The following is a 19,867-nucleotide window of genomic DNA, read 5'->3' as shown; positions in this document are numbered from 1 at the left end:
CATGACTTTAAGATAGGGCGTCAGACATTCTGTTCTCTCATTTCAAAAAATTAACAGTTTTTCTTAGTTATCAATAATTAATTAGCACACCTTCCTGATGGCTGACTGATGATATAACGACTTAGTGAAGATTTTTAAAATTTTGGCCAGGTGTTAATTTTGCTTTTTTATACCCCATTTGCACTGTGGCATTCAATAATACATTGGGTGACATTTATGCTAAAATGAGATGTATGTTATATTACCATCGATAAGTAATAATTTATATTTTCTATTATATCCTTTTTCCTTGGTCCAATTATATCTCTAAAAACAGTGTTCTCAGTATTTTATCAACACTGGTGTCTTTCAGAGTTACGCAATTATTATGAAGATCTGTCATTTTATCACAATAATTGTTTCATTTGAAATTTGCTAAATAGAAACAAATGAGTAAGTTCTTTCATTTGGGGGCTGGAGTGTTTTTAAAACAGCTTGTATGTTAAGCAATTTTGTTAGTGTACATTTTTTACTTTTTATTTAAGAATACAAATGAATCATTAAACTTGAATTTGTTCTGTATAAATTGATTCAGTTTCTGCCTAACATATTATACCTTTTTCTTCAATTTTTCTTAATATAATTATGACAGTAGTTGAAAAAAGACACCCTAAGTGAAAAATAATTTCCACGAATTTTAGTTAAATCTGTTGAGTCTATCAGATCTGTTGAAAAAGCAGTTCATTCTGTTGTTAGAAATTCCTATCTAAATAGGGATAGAAACTTGAAAATTAATTCTACATGTGGTTTTGAATTTATAAAAATTGGAAGCTTCTTATATGATTTTAAACAAAAAATTTAATGTTACAAAATGTGTTTGTTGGAAGTGCTTCTTGTTTGGGACTGAGTAAATTTTGGGAAAGTGAGCATACTACAAAAACACATACTAATTAAATGTGCATTTACACATTGCATAACAACACAAAAATACAATTTATCAGCTTTATTTTCAACCCTAAACTGAGGTTACTCAGAATCCTTTTGCTAACAATTTTAAAGCATCCTATACAGTGGAATTGGAAATGATATTTTAAGATTAATTTTGTACCCCCAAAAATGTTTAACATTAGACAAACTTTTCAGTAGTAGTATTTTTTTTTTAATCATTTTAGGAAATTAAAGAAACTGAGTTTAAGGGAATTCCAATAAGTTATTTGGAGATTCATCCCAATGGAAAACGTTTGTTAATCCATACCAAAGACAGTACTTTGAGAATTATGGATCTCCGGATGTAAGTATATTTCAGTGTTGACAGGATAAGTACTCACAGAATAAGTAATGAATTAAATTATATTTATAAAATTTGGTAGTGGTTCTCAACTAAGCAGTGCCCCCACACTCACCAAGGAACATCTGGCAGTATCTGGAGTTTTTTTTTTTTATGTTGCTTCTAGTATCTAATGAGTAGAGATAAAAAATATTGCTAAGCATCCTACAGCCCATAGGACAGCCCCCCTAAAACAATTATCCAGCCGAAAATGTGAGTAGTTCCAAGGCTGAAATGTAGTTAGTTGCTTTTATTTTCACAATTTAAAAAAACTTCTACCTTCAACAATGATATTGATTGATACTGATATTATCACTATGATACTGTTACAGCATTAGTATAATATGATGTAACTACAGGAGAGGGCTTTTGATTTATATGTCCTTGTTTTTTTCTTTATTTCCAAATAATGGCAAATGTAGGGAAATATCCTTCCTGTAAAAGGTGGAAGCAGCGTTCTGGGAAAATCAACATGGACTTCTAGTGCACTTTTGTTTAGAGATGATAATAATACCTACCTGGCACAAAGTGTGTGCTGAAATGGTGTTTACTGTTTTTTCATGAGTGAAAAAATATGGAAGGCTATGTACCATATTTAGCAGATGGTTTAATAATATGTTTTATCTAATTTTTTTCTGAGATCAAATATTCCTTGTATTATTTTTAAAATTCATCAGGTAGAAGAATATATGAGTATAAAAATTCTATCCATTAGTTTAGTAACCAGCTCAAATGCTACTTCCATAAAGTAGTCTCTCTTGCTCCGTAGCTAGAATTAATTTCTCTTGTCCAAGTTTGAAAAGAACTCTTCTGTTTTTCTTTTGCAGTACGTTCTACATCCACCTTCTATTTTACGTTGACATGTTTCTCCTCTCTTGCTAAATTATAAACTCCCTGGGCTCTTGGGACTAGCTCTCCTTTATGCATCCATTATATTATAGAATGTCTCCCATATGACAGATTCTCCAAAAATGTTTGTTGAATGGAAATTAAGTATTTAAGAGAAAAGATTTTATACCACCAGTCACTTACATGATTAAGACAGTTATATTTGTAAAATCTTTTTTTGCTTGTAGATTAGTAGCAAGGAAGTTTGTAGGAGCAGCAAATTATCGGGAGAAGATTCATAGTACTTTGACTCCATGTGGGACTTTTCTGTTTGCTGGAAGTGAGGATGGTATAGTGTATGTTTGGAACCCAGAAACAGGTGAATATTTATTGAACTTTAAAAATCATTTGGGGAGGTACAGGGGTTTGAAGAAGTGTGAAAGTTCTAAAACATTTTATGGAATAATCTTCAAGGAAATTCTGATTTTGGGTTTTCAATTATGTTTTTTAAGATTAGAAAGCCTTTAAAGGAACTCAGCTACAGTCTAAACTTGTATTAAATTTTGTTCTCTATTGCTTTAATATCTTTATGGATTTAGAATTTCACATTATAATTCAAGGTTTGTTCTGTCATGGCCTATAATGAGACGTTGGTGATCTTAGAAAAGCATTTAATGGAAACTAACACAAAGTACAAAATGTTACAAGCTGAATTTGGAATATGATTAGGTAGACAAATTGTTAAACATCTATATTTTCATTAGTAACAGAAACATACCTGTGAAAGTTTTGATGCCTGAAACTTAAATAGCAAGTTGCCTGAATTACTGCAATTCAGTTTTTTTCCAATAAACAATTACATTGGGAAGCTCACTTGTGCCTCACCTTTGCTTTTCAAAAGAAAAGCTAAAGCTACATGAATGTTTTTAATAAGAAATTGAGAGACTTTCATAGAACTAACTTTAAAATTTCTTTAATGAACAGTATTTGATTTTTTCCTTGTTTTTTTTTTTTATTCTTTCTGTTAGGCATTTTGACTAGTCAGGTAACTTAGATTTTTGTTTGATTGTTTGTTTCCTGTACCGTGTTTTGATGCTTTAGCATCAATTCAGTAGCATTAAGTCTCACCTTCAATAAATGAATCTAGATTCTTTGCTTTTTGACTCCTGACTGATTTTCCTGTATTCCACAGATCTCTGCTTTAGACATCTTTTAGGCCATAGTCATAGGTATCTTTCAAGCAAATGGGTACCTCAAACAGCATCTGGGAAAAAAAAAAATGGAAAAGTTAATCCTTCACCAAAGCTCGCCCAACTAGAGTTTCTTTAGTTTTAGAGTCCTGTAATTTCTTCCGTAATTCTACCCAGAGTTCTCTGTCATTTGGAGTTTGCTTAGCTCTGTCCAGTCTCCAATCTCAGAGTCATATACCTCTCTACTTCCATCTGTGCCCTTTGTCTTTATTTGGTGCCTTGAAAACCTCATTGAAGAGGTAGAAAGTAGAAAGAGGAGGGTCAGTGGAATGTAAAATAAAGATATTGTTACTCAAACATTTTTAAATATTTGAGGTTTTCACATAAATAATGTGAGCATCATTGCTGTAAATATTTTCTCATAAATGGCAGAATAATCTTGTAACAAGATTTATCGATACAGATATGCTCTGATATACATTTTTGAATCACTGTTTTTATTTAGGAGAACAAGTGGCCATGTATTCTGACTTGCCATTCAAGTCACCCGTTCGAGACATTTCTTATCATCCATTTGAAAATATGGTTGCATTCTGTGCATTTGGGCAAAATGAGCCAATTCTTCTGTATATTTATGATTTCCATGGTAAGTCTACCACTTGATAAGTAAAGAATTTTTAGAGTAACCTATACATTTAGACTAAACCAGGAATCTGTCTGGAATTTAAATGTTGACAAAAGTACACATAACAATTGTGCCCTTATGTTGGAATCACAGAAAGCTAGCCACCAGTTTCTTTGTAAATCAATTTAAGTAAATAGAATTCACCCAAAAATTATTTGGAATATGTTAACTAAATGTAAAAGGTAAATAAAACTTAGGAAATACAGATCTTTAATGTTTTCAGTTGACTGTTGAGTTAATATTTTATCCTATGTTGTTACTAAAGCACATAGTTTTAATAAATTGTAGTTTTGAGAGTTTCTTAACATAAAAAGTAGGGGGAAAATCACATGTCAGTGAAAACATCACCTGGAATTAGAAATCTAATGTCTTTCATGTCCACAATTACATTACTCTATCATTCTGAGAAATAATAAGGAAATAAAAAGTTTGGATACATTATTTTTCAGGGACAGTATGGTATTCTAAGAATTCTTTGGATTTATGCTGGTTTTCATATATTTCTTTAATTTCTATCCTGAAATTAGGATTCCACTCCTCTATATTATACTATTAGTGCTGTCATTCTCAAAATTGCATTTCTGTTTTCTTCATATATTCTTGTACAGAAATGAAAAGTCTTTGTTAGTTTCTTTGATTTGCTTATGGAAAGTTAAGTGTATTAAGTTAATATAGATTGAATTGATTAATGGTTGTGATAAATACTAAGTTATTAGGCAATTAAGTTAGAAATCTGAAGTTCTTGATCACAGTGTGGATTATATTATGCCTTCCAGGGTGAATTATGCTAGAAAATAATGTGTAAAATCAAAATTTAATCTTATTTTAAAGAATTTTATAGAGAAGAAATCATTTGTGCAACACATACTCAGGTTTATAGAACACCATTACTAATGGTAGAATTGCCAAGCAGCACGGTACCGTTTACTGTTACAGGCAGACGCTAGCAAAAATAAACACTGCCCGATTATAGGAAAAATAGACGGATTCCTCAAATCATTCAGTGTCCAAATCTGGTGTCTAGTTTCAACATGTATCCTGAAACAGTTCTCTCTTTGTACCCACTCTAAATCTTCACATAAATGAAGAGTTATACCAAAGTACTTTATATTTGGAACTGTTATACAGGAAATAGGCAGCACAGTTATTTCCTCAGACTTTTAAGAGGTTTTACAATAGTCTTCATTCAATTTCTAATTTGCTTTTTATGCCTTTGAAATTTTCACTACACATGCACGTTAAAGTTCCACTCTATCTTTTCTTCAAGCAATTTATTTTTTGTCACCGACAGGATTTTATCATCAGATTAGCCCAGGATAGTTAGGTTTGCCAATTTGGTTTTTAGACAGTAAGCATAGAAGTCCGTTCTAGAGGCCTAGTAGGAGAAAGAGCTAAGCATTTTAGTAGTCCAAAAAAATGGGATTTAGGCTCCATTCTGTTACTCTAGTGACCTTGCACAAGCTTCTTGCCTTCCTGAAGCTCCATTTTCCTATCTATTAAAAGGTACTACAGTACTAATACCTGTCCTACCTAAGAGAGGTATTTGTGAAGATACTATGAGACCATGACTGTGAAAGTACTAGGTAAATTGATAAGCACAATATTGCAACAAAACATAAAATGGGTTGTTACGCCCATCCAACCAGTATACACTTGACTATATATAAGAATTTCTGTTTTAATATGCTGATAAGCATCTCTATATGGAAAGGAGTTGAAGAGTTTCTTCTCCTTTCTTTTACTCTGTTGGTCAGTCTATTTATTAAAGTATGTTTCTTTCCAGGTCAATTTATTAGAATATAAACGCATAAAATTAAAAACATAATGTTATTTCCACACTATCTTAATGTGCAAGAGGAAGGATTTCCATGAGCATTTTAGAAATTTAAATATTCAAATAATAGGCACATTAAATTAAAATTATTTGTGCAATATATCACAAACACAATTTTTGATATGTAAACACACCTTTACAAACAAATTAAAACTAAAAAATGTTTCAACACATTTTCCCAACTCGTTGCTGTCTGTTTTTAAAAAGAGGAAGCTTAGGAAGAAGTTAAGTAATCTTAAGCCATCTAAGATTTAGCAGAGTTCTTGTGAATGGTATAGATCCATAAGAAAAGTGTAATATTTATTACTGACCTATTAGAGTTTTGTCTTATATTTTATTTTTTAATACAGGAATATTTTGCTCATAATTTTTTGTTTGAAAATAAAGTTTACATATGGCTTTACATAAATATTTTAATAGTATAAAATTTAAAAAACACAAAAGACTTAAGAGATTTTTAAGTGGTGTTTAAAAAAAATTATCAGATAATTTTCCAGGAAAATGGAGCAAGCTTATTTTTTTTTATAAGCTAAACAAGTTGTGAATGAGACCACAGTGGTAACTAAATGTATCATCCATCTTTCAGTTCTAGCAAAATCTGTGAAGAGTTAGCAAGCATCTTTCCCTGGTAAACATATGTTCAGGTTGTGGTCTTTTGGGTCTTTCATTCTACTGACTTTTTGCTTTTTTTGGTAAGAAATATGATTTTTACTTTCAGAAGGCAGTTTTATTTGCCTGATGTTGAAAGGGTTAATCATCCAGTAATACCAAATTTAGTCACAGGGCACCACAAGTAATGTACTTTTAGGATTCCCATAACAACAGAGTACTAGTCAGAGAAACGGCTTCTACTGAATTAAATTTATGAAGCTAAACTTAAGTTAATGTTTTGTTATTAATCAGTATTCACCTCAGTCTCTAGGATATTGTTCTAAATTAAATAATAATTTTAGTAAATACTTACATAGCATTTTCTTTGTTCCTGGTTCTGTTTTAAGCATTTTACATATATTTAAGTTTCTGCAATAATCTTATGACATAGGGGCTGTTATCCTCGCTTTACAGGAGCCATGGCTTTAAATGCAGTTTGCTCCTGGAGTCCATGCTCTTATTTGCTACACTAAATTTCCTTTTCAGCAAATTTCTTGAAATACTAGTTTCTAAATGTCTAATAATCAAACCTTGTTTTTTCTACGGTACAATTTTTTCTATGTTTCTCTGTGGAGTATGTGGTTTCCTTGTATTTTCTATACTTTGTAAGAAGCAAAGATGGAAGCTTGTTCATCTTTTTCCTACTAGTACCTACCCTGAATACTGACAAGAATAAATACGCATGTAGTGTTTTCAGTGGAGTCAAGTCTAATTTGAGAAGTTCTCAGCATTGTTTGATAATTCTAGGTAATGAGGCTGATTTTTCACTAGGTGGCAATGTCTCCTCTGAACCAGAGTTAATACTGAGTATATTAACCAGAGTATATTAACCAGAGTATATTAACCAGAGTTAATAACAGAGTATTAACTGTGGTTCAGAGGAGACATAGTTGTAGTATCTTAGACAAGACAAATCTTTATTAAGCACCTATTGTGTGTCAAGTTGAGCTGTGCTATGAAACGCAGGAATCAGACTCAGATTGCCATTCTTTTTTCTAGTCCTTTGTACTTCCTAAGTAGTTGATTAGGTCTCTAAAAGAAATTTAAACCAAAAAGCAGTTTCTACTACTGACATGATTTTATTAATACAATTCATATTAATTAATGATAGCCTACATTGTCATTGTTGACAAACTTATTTTTTATATTGTGGCACACTTTACCAGAGTTCAGGGCAACATATACCTTTAGTTTCCTATAAAATTTGTTATTTAACTTGATCATTGCCTAGAAGCATGTGATATTTAGAATGCCATATGTCTAACATAGTACCTAGCATATTACTAATATGCAGTAAATGAATAAATGTTGGCATTAACAATTACAAATCCTGTAGAATAGCATTTTTTTCCTTAAATTTTATGAAAATATTTGCTGAGAGGCATCATCAGTAAATTTGCAGCTAATAACAGTGGTAGTAGTAGCTAACATTTATCAAGCATTTAATGTGTCTACCAATCTTATAAGCATTTTACATATATTATCTCATACCATCCTTCTAAAACTCTTCATTATAGGTCCCATTATTATCCTCACTTTGCAGATGATGCAATGGAGGCACAGAGAAAACAATAATTTTCCTAAAGTAACACAGTTGGTGTAAAGCCACCATTTTGTTCTAAGCTGACTCCAGAGTCCATGTTCTCAATGCATTAAGCTATCTGTCTTAGGCACTTATTTAGTCTTTGCATTTCCTGATCATGAAGTAAATTTAAAAAGTAGCTAAATATTCCTATGGTAAAATGTGTTGTTGGTTTTCAATTTCAACATTTAGGAGAACCCCTTAAGAAAGGAAGTTTGCTTATCTAGTATTATTAATAGTTGACTCCCTTAAAAATGTGGGGGGTGGCTGGGTGTGGTGGCTCACACCTGTAATCTCAGCACTTTGGGAGGCTGAGGCAGGAGGATCGCTTGAGGCCAGGAGTTTGAGACCAGCCTGAGCAGCATAGTGAGACCTCATCTCTACATACACACATATATACATACATACATACATACATACATACATACATACATACAGGCATAAAAATAAAACTTTGAGGAGTAACATAATTATGATGTAATAAGCCATTATGTTCTCAATATAGCTTAAAATACAAATATTCTTTAATATATAGCATTAATTTATTTTTTTTTTCTTGAGACAGGGTCTCTGCTCTGTCACCCAGGCTGGAGTGCAGTAGCACAATCACAGCTCACTGTGGCCTCAACCTCCTGGGTTCAAGCAGTCCTCCCACCTCAACCTCCCGAGTAGCTGGGACCACAGGATAATCGACTAATTTCTTGTGTGTATTTTTTGTAGAAACAGGGTTTTGCCGTGTTTGAGACAAGCCTAGGCCTGGTCTCAAGTGATCTGCCCACCTTGGCCTCCCAAAGTGCTGGGATTACAGGCGTGAGCCACCATGCCTGGCCTCATTAATTTTTAATATAACTCCTTTTACAATATTTTTGAAATCAGATAATGTCTAGTATAAATAAATTAAATATCCACAGTTTTATGTACAATATAGGTACAATGTAGTGGTTTTCTATATTGGAGATAGCTATTTGTATGTATTCATTTGCAATACCATGTACATACAATACATCTACAAATGTAGAAATACATTTGTTTTCTATATTCTATATGGCATTCATTTGTAATACTTATGAATAATTCAAAAGCACATTCAGATAACATAATTCTCATACTTATACAAGATTATGTCATTAAAATATAACTAATAGTAGGGCAGAATTTTAAATATTTATTTTTAGCCTGGTAGGAGAAATTAAAAGATAGAAATGCCACATTTTAAGACATGCCCAAACTACCTGTTTCTTGGTTATATGCTGAAGTACCTATTTTAATATTATTCACATAATAGGTACTTTGATATGAAAGTATGTATCATTCAAGAACTCAAGACATATGGAAAACTTAGTCAACTTGATAGTTTTGAGCATAAACCAGAGCCCTGAATTCCTCTTTAAGGCATTTTTTTTAAATGTTTACAGTGGTGTTTTTAATTGCACTAATGCATGAATGATATGATGTAAAATAGACAACAACAAAGACTGGAGTAAGAGAGCGCTGGCATTCTAGACAAAATACTACCATTCTCTATTTGACCCTGATCAAATAATTTACCTTTCTGCACTTGTTTTGTTCCGCTTGTAAAATTAGAATAGCATATATTCTATTTTATATCAATATTTTTATCAAAGGATAAAACGAAACTATAAAATGAGGCATGAAGCATAAATACAGACAGACCTCGTTTTACTGGTGTTTGCTTTATTATGCTTCATAGATATTGTGTTTTCTACAAATTGAAGGTTTGTGGCAATTCTATGTTAAGCCAGTCTGTTGGCGCCATTTTTCCAACATTGTGTGCTCACTGTGTGTCTCTCTGTCACATTTTCGTAGCTCTCAAAATATTTCAAAACTTTTCATTATTACGTCTGTTATGGTGAGTGCTTTTTGATGTTACAATTGTAATTGCTTTGGGGCACCACAAACTGTACCCATATAAGATGGCGAACTTAATTGATAAATGTTGTTAGTGTTCTGACTGCCCCACCCACCAGCCATTCTCCCATTTCTCTCCCTCTCTTCAGGCCTCCCTATTCTCTGAGACACAGTATTGAAATTAGGCCAGTTAATAACCCTGCAGTGGCCTCTTAAGTATTCAAGTGAAAGGAAGAATTGTACATCTCTCATTATAAATAGAAAGGTAGAAGTGATTGAGCTCAGTGAGGAAGGCATGGGGAAAGCTGAGATAGGGCAAAGGCGAAGACTTTTGTGCCATATAGTTAGCCAAGCTGTGAATGCAAAGAAAAAGTTCTTCATCAGTGAACACACAAATGACAGGAAAGTAAAACAGCCTTATTGCTGATATGGACAAAGTTTTAGTGATCTGGATAGAAGATCAAACCAGCCACAGTACCCCCTTATGCCAGAGCCTAATCTAGAGCAAGGCCTCTAACTCTCTTAAAGTCTATAAAGGCTGCGAGAGGTGAGGTAGCTGCAGGAGAAAAGTTTGAAACTAGCAGAGGCTCATTCATGAGGTTTAAGGAAGGTAACCATCCCCATAACATTAAAGTGCAAGATGAAGCAACAAGTGGTGATCTAGAAGCTGTAGCAAGTTATCCAGAAGATCTAGCTGAGATCATTGATGAAGGTGGCTACAGTAAACCACAGATTTTCAATGGAGATGAAGCAGCTTTCTATTGGAGGAAGATGCCCTCCAGTAGTTTTATAGCTAGAGAGGAGAAGACATGGATCAAGGAGTAATTTTGACTTCCACGTCTTATTATTTAAGAAATACATTTCATAAGTCCATAGCTGACATGGATAGTGATTCCTCTGATGAAGCTGGGCAAAGTACATTGAAAACCTGGAAAGGATTCACCTTTCTAAATGCAAGTAAGAACATTCATGATTCATAAGAGGAGGTCAAAATATGGACACTACCAGAAGTTTGGAAGAAGTGTATTCCAACCCCCATGGATGACTCTGAGGGCTTCAAGACTTCAATGAAGGGAAGTGACTGCAGATTTGGTGAAAATAGCAAGAGAACTAGAATTAGAAGTAGAGCCTGAAGATATGAATGAATTACTGCAATCTCATGATCAGACTAGAATGGATGAGTTGTTTTTTATGGATGAGCAAAGAAAGTAGTTCTTTTAGACAGAGTCTACTCCTGGTGAAGACGCTGTGAACATTGTTGAGATGACAACAAAGGATTTAGGAAATTCCATATATTTAGTTGGTAGAGCAATGGCAAGGTTTGAGAGGACACAATTTCTGTGGGCAAAATGCTATCAAATAGCATCACATGCTACAGAGAAATCTTTTGTGAAAGTAAGAGCCAATCAGTGCAGCAAATTTCATTGTTGTGTAAATTGCCACAGCCACCCCAGCCTTCAGCAACCACCCCATTTATCAGTCAGCAGACCCTTTATTAACATTAAAGCAAGACCCTCCATCAGCAAAAAGATTACCATTAACTGAAGACATAGATGATTGTTAGCATATTTTAGCAATAAAGTAGTTTTAAGGTAAATGCATTGATTTTTTAGACATAATACTGTTGCACACTTAATAGACTATAGTATAGTGTAAACATAACTTTTATAAGCACTAGAAAATTTAAAACATATGACTTTCTTTATTGAGATATATGCTTTATTGCAGTAGTCTGAAACCAAACCCCTCGTATCTCTGAGTAATGCCTGTGTTTAATTAGAGTTCATGAACTAGGCTGCAGTCAGGAAATTGTAGCTATTCTCTGTAGCAGGGTATGTATGACACATTTTCAGTTGGATAACATTGTGTGTGATGATTGATAATGGAATAGGAACCAACAAGAGCAGAATAGCATGTACTGCAGGGGATTTGCAGATAGTTGATTCAATTTTGATATCCAGCTAATCAATTTGCCAGATGCTGGTAGATGCTGTCTCATTTGGTTGGCTGTGAGACTTGAATCTGCTACACATTACTATATAGATTTTGAACAGTTTTATTAGTAATACTTCAAAGTTCTAATTGACTTACAAGGTATGTCAAGGAAATACAGAATTGCTAACAGGCCCTGAAACACAGACTACCAGAATTGAAGTGTTAAGTCTATAGAACTTCTTGGATCCATCAACTCAGTATCTCAAGATTAGCTGAAGGAAGAACAAGTCAGGCCAGATAAAATACAAAAAAAAAACAAAAACAAAACTATAAGTCCTGAACATTCACTACAGTTGTTAGAGAAGGAGAATGCTATATAACTGCTAAATGCTGGGAAACTAAATAAGTAGAACTACCAGCTTATAGGAATGCTATTATAACTGGAAATATAATAGTTTATAGCTAAAGAAATTAGGTATCCACTAAGATGACCATATAAAGTAACAAGGCTATATATAATGAAATGTCTTGAACAAAGGAATTAAATGGTGAACCAAAGGGGAACCTTACTGTTAATATAATGTAAGAGAAAGAATATGTTGTGATTCCAGGTTCACTTTATTATAAAGTCAATAATGTAAGTACATAGATTGTACTAATAGCAAACTTTGCATTTGCTTCAAATGCAAAGGGCAGTGGATTAAAATATCTTATTTCCTCCATCCTTCCTCCTATAAAGATAAAAATCTCTTGAGAAAACCACATTATTTTTTCATAATTGTTTAACTCAAGAACATACACAAAAGCACCAAGCTTATTATATAAATCAAAGGATTTTCCATCATAAAAACATTTTAAGAATTTTTTAATTTTGTAAAATTTTGAATCCCAAATGATAGCCTATTAGAAGTAAATTTAGAAGGATTTTGATGGATATAACATTTCTTTAAGCAAATGTAGTTGCCATCTCTGTGCTCTCATCATCTGTCCATTCCTCTGCTATACTACTTAGCACCTTGCAGTAATTTATACTCCTTCAGAAGGTTGAAACCTCAAGTGGGGCCAGTGTCTGTATTTCCAGAATCTGCTTAGTGCATGGTACATGACAGCTCTTCAAAAAGTGAGGAAAAGATGGGAGTGAGACTTAAAATTATGAGTTTTAAACATATCAGGTTAGATTAGAGCTAAATTTTAAATATGCAAAGTTAAATTAACACAAAAAGTAATGACAAAGTGAAGAAATAGAGTTACTTAATTGCAAAATTATACTCCAACCATGGCCTGTGTCAAAGTGTTTTAGAAACCCCTGAAATGTTAAAAGCATAGAGCTTGAAGGAATATAAGAAGTCATCTATTAAATCCTATTAATATTTTACAATGAAATAATCTGTATAGTCTGACACAAGTTGATGTGTATATTTGTGGAGGCTAGAGGAGGGGGAAGAGCACAAGAACTTGTGAACAGCTTCTGTTTCTAGTATCTGAGAAACTAAGTCTTTATGAATATTTCTACAGATTTTTTTGTGGCTGCCTTCACAGAACTAAAGGTGTTAAAGATAAAATAGGGTGTTTAATTTGAACCCTTGAATACCAGTCAGTTGGCTTTTGTGTAGAAAATTTCCTTTAGATGACAAAAACAAGTATTCGTAATTGTTTGTATTTATTTGTGTTACCTGCTTTCATTTGGGCCATTTTAATCCTTCTGAAAGGCATATTAATACCTGGAAAAATAAGAAAGAGATAATTAGGCTCTGCTTTTTGCTACTTTTTTTCCAGTGTCATTTTTAAGAAAGAAAAATAATACATGTTTAGCGTATTATAATACTTAGAAAATAGTTTGACAAAAAGAGTAAAATGAAAAATACTGAAATCTTACTAACCTATGTAACTGTTGCTTACGTAGGTATATGTGCTTCTGGGCCATTTCTGTGCATGTTCGCTCACTCAAATTAAAATGAAATCGGGGTTCACGCCATTCTCCTGCCTCAGCCTCCTGAGTAGCTGGGACTATAGGCGCCCACCACCACGCCCGGCTAATTTTTTGTATTTTTAGTAGAGACAGGGTTTCACCATGTTAGCCAGGATGGTCTCGATCTCCTGACCTAGTGATCTGCCCACCTCAGCCTCCCAAAGTGCTGGGATTACAGGCAAGAGCCACTGCACCCTGCCCATTGTGGTCTTATTTTAAGAAATTGCCGAGAGTGGAGCCCAGATGGCCGAATAGGAACAGCTCCAGTCTACAGCTCCCAGCGTGAGCGATACAGAAGACTGGTGATTTCTACATTTCTGTTTGAGGTACCGGGTTCATCTCACTAGGGAGTGCCAAACAGTGGGTGAAGGACAGTCGGTGCAGCACACTGTGTGCGAGCCGAAGCAGGGCGAGGCATTGCCTCACTCGGGAAGTGCAAGGGGTCAGGGAGTTCCATTTCCTAGTCAAAGAAAGGGGTAAGAGACGGCACCTGGAAAATCGGGTCAGTCCCACCCTAATACTGCGCTTTTCCGACGGGCTTGGAAAACGGCACACCAGGAGATTGTGTCCTGCACCTGGCTCGGAGGGTCCTATGCCCACGGAGTCTCGCTGATGGCTAGCACAGCAGTCTGAGATCAAACTGCAAGGCGGCAGCCAGGCTGGGGGCGGGACACCTGCCATTGCCCAGGCTTGCTTAGGTAAGCAAAGCAGCTGGGAAGCTCGAACTGGGTGGAGCCCACCACAGCTCAAGGAGGCCTGCCTGCCTCTATAGGCTCCACCTCTGGGGGCAGGGCACAGACAAACAAAAATTCAGCAGGAACCCCTTCAGACTTAAATGTCCCTGTCTGACAGCTTTGAAGAGAGTAGTGGTTCTCCCAGCACACAGCTGGAGATCTGAGAACGGACAGACTGCCTCCTAAAGTTGGTCCCTCACCCCCGAGCAGCCTAACTGGGAGGCACCCCCCAGTAGGGACAGACTGACATCTCACTCGGCCAGGTACTCCTCTGAGACAAAACTTCCAGAGGAACTATCAGACAGCTGAATTTGTGGTCTCACGAAAATCTGCTGTTCTGCAGCCACCACTGCTGACACCCAGCCAAACAGGGTCTGGAGTGGACCTCTAGCAAACTCCAAGAGACCTGCAGCTGAGGGTCCCATCTGGTAGAAGGAAAACTAACAAACAGAAAGGACATCCACACCAAAAACCCATCTGTACATCACCATCATCAAAGACCAAAAGTAGATAAAACCACAAAGATGGGGAAAAAACAGAGCAGAAAAACTGGAAACTCTAAAAAGCAGAGCACCTCTCTTCCTCCAAAGGAACGCAGTTCCTCACCAGCAATGGAAAAAAGCTGGACGGAGAATGACTTTGACGAGTTGAGAGAAGAAGGCTTCAGACGATCAAACTACTCCGAGCTACGGGAGGAAATTCAAACAATAGCAAAGAAGTTAAAAACTTTGAAAAAAAATTAGACGAATGGATAACCAGAATAACCAATGAAGAGAGGGGCTTAAAGGAGCTGATGGAGCTGAAAGCCAAGTTTTGAGAACTACGCGAAGATTGCAGAAGCCTCGGTAGCCGATGCGATCAACTGGAAGAAAGGGTATCAGTGATGGAAGATGAAATGAATGAAATGAAGCGAGAAGGGAAGTTTAGAGAAAAAAGAATAAAAAGGAACGAACAAAGCCTCCAAGAAATTTGGGACTGTGAAAAGACCAAACCTACATCTGATTGGCGTACCTGAAAATGGCGGGGAGAATGGAACCAAGTTGGAAAACACTCTGCAAGATACTATACAGGAGAACTTCCCCAATCTAGCAAGGCAGGCCAACATTCAGATTCAGGAAATACAGAGAACGCCACAAAGATACTCCTCGAGAAGAGCAACTCCAAGACACATAATTGTCAGATTCACCAAAGTTGAAATGAAGGAAAAAAATGTTAAGCGCGGCCAGAGAGAAAGGTCGGGTTACCCACAAAGGGAAGCCTGTCAGACTAACAGCTGATCTCCCGGCAGAAACTCTACAAGCCAGAAGAGAGTGGGGGCCAATATTCAACATTCTTAAAGAAAAGAATTTTCAACCCAGAATTTCATATCCAGCCAAACTAAGCTTCATAAGTGAAGGAGAAATAAAATACTTTACAGACAAGCAAATGCTGAGAGATTTTGTCACCACCAGGCCTGCCCTAAAAGAGCTCCTGAAGGAAGCACTAAACGTGGAAAGGAACAAGCGGTACCAGCCACTGCAAAAACATGCCAAATTGTAAAGACCTTCGAGGCTAGGAAGAAACTGCATCAACTAATGAGCAAAATAACCAACTAACATCATAATGACAGGATCAAATTCACACATAACAATATTAACTTTAAATGTAAATGGGCTAAATGCTCCAATTAAAAGACACAGACTGGCAAACTGGATAAGGAGTCAAGACCCATCAGTGTGCTGTATTCAAGAAACCCATCTCACATGCAGAGACACACATAGACTCAAAATAAAGGGATGGAGGAAGATCTGTCAAGCAAATGGAAAACAAAAAAAGGCAGAGGTTGCAATCCTAGTCTCTGATAAAACAGACTTTAAACCAACAAATATGAAAAGAGACAAGGCCATTACATAATGGTAAAGGGATCAATTCAACAAGAAGAGCTAACTGTCCTAAATATATATGCACCCAACACAGGAGCACCCAGATTCATAAAGCAAGTCCTGAGTGACCTACAAAGGGACTTAAACTCCCACACAATAATAATGGGAGATTTTAACACCCCACTGTCAACATTAGACAGATCAACGAGACAGAAAGTTAACAAGGATATCCAGGAGTGGAACTCAACTCTGCACAAAGTGGACCTAATAGACATCTACAGAACTCTCCACCCCAAATCAACAGAATATACATTTTTTTCAGCACCACACCACACCTATTCCAAAATTGACCACATAGTTGGAAGTAAAGCTCTCCTCAGCAAATGTAAAAGAACAGAAATTGTAACAAACTGTCTCTCAGACCACAGTGCAATCAAACTAGAACTCAGGATTAAGAAACTCACACAAAACCGCTCAACTACATGGAAACTGAACAACCTGCTCCTGAATGACTACTGGGTACATAATGAAATGAAGGCAGAAATAAAGATGTTCTTTGAAACCAATGAGAACAAAGACACAACATACCAGAATCTCTGGGACACATTCAAAGCAGTGTGTAGAGGGAAATTCATAGCACTAAATGCCCACAAGAGAAAGCAGGAAAGATCCAAAATTGACACCCTAACATCACAATTAAAAGAACTAGAAAAGCAAGAGCAAACACATTCAAAAGCTAGCAGAAGGCTAGAAATAACTAAAATCAGAGCAGAACTGAAGGAAATACAGACACAAAAAAACCCTTCAAAAAATTAATGAATCCAGGAGCTGGTTTTTTGAAAAGATCAACAAAATTGATAGACCGCTAGCAAGACTAATGAAGAAAAGAGAGAAGAATCAAATAGATGCAATAAAAAATGAAAAAGGGGATATCACCACCGATCCCACAGAAATACAGTCTACCATCAGAGAATACTACAAACACCTCTATGCAAATAAACTAGAAAATCTAGAAGAAATGGATAAATTCCTCGACAAATACACCCTCCCAAGACTAAACCAGGAAGAAGTTGAATCTCTGAATAGACCAGTAACAGGCTCTGAAATTGTGGCAATAATCAGTAGCTTACCAACCAAAAAGAGTCCAGGACCTGATGGATTCACAGCTGAATTCTACCAGAGGTACACGGAGGAACTGGTACCATTCCTTCTGAAACTATTCCAATCGATAGAAAAAGAGGGAATCCCCCCTAACACATTTTATGAGGCCAGCATCGTCCTGATATCAAAGCCTGGCAGAGACATAACCAAAAAAGAGAATTTCAGAGCAATATCCTTGATGAACATTGATGCAAAAATCCTCAATAAAATACTGGCAAACCGAATCCAGCAGCACATCAAAAAGCTTATACACCATGATCAAGTGGGCCTCATCCCTGGGATGCAAGGCTGGTTCAACATACACAAATCAATAAATGTAATCCAGCATATAAACAGAACCAAAGACAAAAACCACGTGATTATCTCAATAGATGCAGAAAAAGCCTTTGACAAAATTCAACAACCCTTCATGCTAAAAACTCTCAATAAATTAGGTATTGATGGGACATATCTCAAAATCATAAGAACTATCTATGACAAACCCACAGCCAATATCATACTGAATGGGCAAAAACTGGAAGCATTCCCTTTGAAAACTGGCACAAGACAGGAATGCCCTGTCTCACCACTCCTATTCAACATAGTGTTGGAAGTTCTGGCCAGGGCAATTAGGCAGGAGAAGGAAATAAAGAGTATTCAATTAGGAAAAGAGGAAGTCAAATTGTCCCTGTTTGCAGATGACCTGATTGTATATCTAGAAAACCCCATCGTCTCAGCCCAAAATCTCCTTAAGCTGATTAGCAACTTCAGCGAAGTCTCAGGATACAAAATCAATGTACAAAAATCACAAGCATTCTTGTACACCAATCACAGACAAACAGAGAGCCAAATCATGAGTGAACTCCCATTCACAATTGCTTCAAAGAGAATAAAATACCTAGGAATCCAACTTACAAGGGATGTGAAGGACCTCTTCAAGGAGAACTACAAACCACTGCTCAATGAAATCAAAGAGGATACAAACAAATGGAAGAATATTCCATGCTCATGGTTTGGAAGAATCAATATCGTGAAAATGGCCACACTGCCCGAGGTAATTTATAGATTCAATGCCATCCCCATCAAGCTACCAATGACTTTCTTCACAGAATTGGAAAAAACTACTTTAAAGTTCATATGGAACCAAAAAAGACCCCGCATCGTCAAGTCAATCCTAAGCCAAAAGAACAAAGCTGGAGGCATCACACTACCTGACTTCAAACTATAGTACAAGGCTACAGTAACCAAAACAGCATGGTACTGGTACCACAACAGAGACATAGATCAATGGAACAAAACAGAGCCCTCAGAAATAATGCCACATATCTACAACTATCTGATCTTTGACAAACCTGACAAAAACAAGAAATGGGGAAAGGATTCCCTATTTAATAAATGGTGCTGGGAAAACTGGCTAGCCATATGTAGAAAGCTGCAACTGGATCCCTTCCTTACACCTTATACAAAAATTAATTCAAGATGGATTAAAGACTTACATGTTAGACCTAAAACCATGAAAACCCTAGAAGAAAACCTAGGCAATACCATTCAGGACATAGGCGTGGGCAAGGACTTCATGTCTAAAACACCAAAAGCAATGGCCACAAAAGCCAAAATTGACAAATGGGATCCAATTAAACTAAAGAGCTTCTGCACAGCAAAAGAAACTACCATCAGAGTGAACAGGTAACCTACAGAATGGGAGAAAATTTTTTCAACCTACTCATCTGACAAAGGGCTAATATCCAGAATCTACAATGAACTCAAACAAATTTACAAGAAAAAAACAACCCCGTCAAAAAGTGGGCGAAGGACATGAACAGACACTTCACAAAAGAAGACATTTATGCAGCCAAAAAACACGTGAAAAAATGCTCATCATCACTGGCCATCAGAGAAATGCAAATCAAAACCACAATGAGTTACCATCTCAAACCAGTTAGAATGGCCATCATTCAAAAGTCAGGAAACAACAGGTGCTGGAGAGGATGTGGAGAAATAGAAACACTTTTACACTGTTGGTGGGACTGTAAACTAGTTCAACCATTGTGGAAGTCAGTGTGGCGATTCCTCAGGGATCTAGAACTAGAAATACCATTTGACCCAGCCATCCCATTACTGGGTATATACCCAAAGGACTGTAAATCATGCTGCTATAAAAACACATGCACATGTATGTTTATTGCAGCACTATTCACAGTAGCAAAGACTTGGAACCAACCCAAATGTCCAACAACGATAGACTGGATTAAGAAAATGTGGCACATATACACCATGGAATA

At 35.9% G+C, this 19,867-nt stretch overlaps 1 protein-coding gene across 13 annotated transcripts in view; it reads left to right on the top strand.

Moving 5' to 3' along the window:
- Positions 1 to 19,867, top strand: part of AHI1 (Abelson helper integration site 1) — a 226,949-nt gene that overhangs the window by 67,505 nt on the left and 139,577 nt on the right. For all 13 annotated transcript variants that reach the window (XR_004029367.1, XR_004029366.1, XR_004029365.1 and 10 more), the window contains 3 exons: positions 1,152 to 1,270; positions 2,383 to 2,513; positions 3,830 to 3,970. Coding sequence is in view for 9 of the 13 variants with exons in the window: in XM_030809724.1 (XP_030665584.1) it covers positions 1,152 to 1,270; positions 2,383 to 2,513; positions 3,830 to 3,970 (391 nt within the window). In the remaining 4 variants the exon portion in view is untranslated. The remainder of the gene's footprint in view (positions 1 to 1,151; positions 1,271 to 2,382; positions 2,514 to 3,829; positions 3,971 to 19,867) is intronic.

The sequence above is a fragment of the Nomascus leucogenys genome, chromosome 3, assembly GCF_006542625.1.
Source record: "Nomascus leucogenys isolate Asia chromosome 3, Asia_NLE_v1, whole genome shotgun sequence".
NCBI classification, from domain to species: domain Eukaryota; kingdom Metazoa; phylum Chordata; class Mammalia; order Primates; family Hylobatidae; genus Nomascus; species Nomascus leucogenys.
The sequence above is the reverse complement of the archived record's forward strand: the minus strand, read 5'-3'. Positions and strand labels throughout refer to the sequence as shown.